At 54.9% G+C, this 2,907-nt stretch overlaps 1 protein-coding gene across 1 annotated transcript in view; it reads left to right on the forward strand.

Moving 5' to 3' along the window:
* Positions 1 to 2,907, forward strand: part of LOC104276746 (netrin-3-like) — a gene marked incomplete at both ends in the record, with an annotated part of 12,874 nt that overhangs the window by 382 nt on the left and 9,585 nt on the right. The window contains 2 exon segments of the mRNA XM_009873169.1: position 1; positions 4 to 129. The exon segment at position 1 is cut by the window's left edge and continues 244 nt beyond it. Coding sequence (XP_009871471.1) covers position 1; positions 4 to 129 — 127 coding nt within the window.

Consider the following 2,907-nt stretch of genomic DNA (forward strand, 5'->3'; position numbering starts at 1 on the left):
AGCAGAAGCTGGTGTGTGACTGCAAGCACAACACGGAGGGGCCGGAGTGTGACCGCTGCAAGCCCTTCCACTACGACCGGCCCTGGCAACGGGCCAGCGCCCGCGAGGCCAACGAGTGTCTGGGGAAGTGTTTTTTTCTTTTTTTTATTTTTTTTCTTATCCCTGGGACTGAAGCCCTCAAACAAGTCATTGAGGGATGAAGTGATGGGTGCCGAGGTGAAGCGATGGAGTGTGCTTGTCGGGAGATGCTGGAGAGCATCCGGCTCGTTGGAGGGCTGGGAAAGGCTCAAGCATCTGCACTGTCTCTGCTGTGGGTGCCCACGCCAGAGATGGGTGGTTTAGCCATGAGCCAAATCACCGAAACCCTCTGAAAAATCACTGGTGTCTTCCAGCTCGTTGGCAAACTTTGATGTGGGGTGTGGGATGCTTCCCTTGGGCAGCAAAGCAGCTGTCCCTGGGTCACGAGGGGGAATCGTGGTGAGATGTCCCCTGCGAGATGTGCTTTGGGGCAGCAAAACCTAGCAGAGATTAAGGAGATGCTTGATATACCTTGATTGAACATTTTTATTGCTCGCTTTTGGCCTGGTGTGGTGCTTTGTGTGGCAGTTTTAGCTTTTCTACCCTTGCAAAGGTTTCCATGAACTAAAAATATCATCAACGAAAGGAAATGTTTCCAAAACATCAAACTGGCATCGCTTGGCTGTCCAGCTCATGAATCTTTGTGAGATTCTGAGAGGAGGTTTTTGCCTTTTGTCCTGATTTGGGATGGGATTGGGGGATGCCAGAGCCCCTGTGAAGGTCTGGGAGAGGAGGAACAGCCTCTTGCTCCTCCTGGACCAGAGCCCAGGTCCTGGAGAGTGGCAAGAGGATGGAGACAAGGGAAAGCTGTATCATTAATCAGCCCCTGAAAGGCTTAGTGGATGTGCCAGAGGTCAGAGGGACTTGTTAGTATTTGTGATCGATGTTTGTTGAGAACCCAGCTGTTGGCTTAAATTATATATATATATACGTTACAGTGGATTTCTTCTAAGAATGGCTAAAAAGACAGCCGATTCAAAGCAAGTGCTGGAGCCGACACTTTAAACCACCTCACGCCCTGTGGGAATGTGTCAGTCCTTGGGTTTTCCCACTTATCACTGAAAGATGAATTTTGGAGCAAAACTCAGGAAAAAAAAACAACTCACCTTTGCACCCTGCTGGGTGGGGGGACAAGAACTCCAGCTGGGGGGTGAACACATGAAACTCCCCCAGGACAAGGAGAGGACCCTGACCCGATGGCTGCCTCATTGATGACACCCAGTGCTGGATCCGCCTCACAGCTGAACCCTCTGGTAAAGCAATGCAATGGCACAAAAAGGGGTTAAACCTGAGGAGGCTCGTTTTGGTGGAGCAAATCTTCTGCCTGTCTGCGCACCTTGCCTGTTGCAGGGTGAGGGTCCCACTCCCAAGCATCCCTACCCCCAGCTGTGTTGCCCTTTTGGGCAGATGGGGCTGAAAAGATAAACGAGGGAGAGAAGAAGAGGCAGGGGCTCAGCACCGTCCCTTCAAGCTCCCCCCCAACAAGCCCCGTGCACAAAGCCCCTTCCCCGAGCTGCGTGTGAAAGTAGTTTTTCCTGTTGATTCGCTCCCCTTCTTTCTCCCTTTCCCCTCTCGGGCTTTGTGCCCTCTCTGAAGGGACCTGAAAGAGCTTCTCCGTCACCCGCCTCCAAAGGGCTTAGCGGCTGAAAGCTGGATTATCTCCCCGAGCCTTCCCCTCTGTGCCTTTCAACAATGACATCTCCCCAGCCAGCACGAACAGACGCAGCAATTAGCACCAATTAAAAGGAGCGGCCGCCCGGGAAGTTCCCCTTGCTCAGCCTGGGGGCTGCGGGGTTTCGGACTCTGCCCAGCGGCCGGGCATCAGTGACGCTGGCTTATGGTGCTGGACGGTCACGTGTGGCTGGGGAGGAGTGAGGAAGAGGAGGGTGGGTGGGTGCAGGAGCTTGGGCAGGGTTAGGGGGGCTGCAGCACCCTGAAAGAGGATCTGGATGGAGCTGTGGGGCTGGTAGAGCTTCGGGTTGTGTCACCTCTTGGCTCCAGCACCTTGTGTGGGGATTTGGTCTTCTCCAGCACACAGGTCTCTGCCTGCTCCATCACGGGCACAAGCTGACGTCACAGCGCTGGGACATCCATCTGCACAGCTGGAGGTGAAGAGATACTTCTCTTATTTCGTAAAAATTTATGTCTCCAGCTGGTGTATGGAGATGCAGAGGTGAAAGAGCCCAGTGCCACCTGAGCATCAGCTCAGGGTGTGACCCTGCTGCAGTTCGTGGGGATGTCGCTGTGCTGCGGCGTTATGGGGCTCAGTGTGACTTGGACAAGCAAGTGGGTTTGGGGATGTTGCAGCTGGGCCGGTGACAGTGAACTTGCCACACTGCTGGCTTGGCAAAAGGCCAGGTTGCCGGCTCCAGGCCGTGCGGTGTGTGGCCCCGTGCCTGGCGATCAGAGAGTGGTGCCATCCGTTCTTGGGTACAGGGGCTCTCCTGATACCCCAAAAGGGCTGTGTGTCCCGTGGGTAGCTTGCCCTGCTGATGCTGGCATGGTCTGTGTTATTACCCTCTGGTGTGCCCTATCTGAAATGGGGGAAAGAGAAAGGTGGGAAAGAGAGACAGGTGTCCCCATCTATGTGTCTCCCCAGCTTCTAGCCCATGTCAGGCTGTATGAAAGATAATCCTGTCAGGCAGGAGCAGGGTCACTGAAATCCTGAGCCCCCCCCTATGCGATAGCTTTATTCTTGCAGATTCACGCCGCCTCATCCTTCCCACCTCCAGTGCTGCCGGTCCCTGCACACGCAGGGCTGCTGGGGGACAGCCTTGTCACCCCCTCGGCGGGTCGTCCCCGAAACACCCGGCCTGGGGAAGCGGATTA

Source organism: Apaloderma vittatum, unplaced genomic scaffold, assembly GCF_000703405.1.
Source record: "Apaloderma vittatum isolate BGI_N311 unplaced genomic scaffold, ASM70340v1 scaffold31337, whole genome shotgun sequence".
Taxonomy (NCBI): domain Eukaryota; kingdom Metazoa; phylum Chordata; class Aves; order Trogoniformes; family Trogonidae; genus Apaloderma; species Apaloderma vittatum.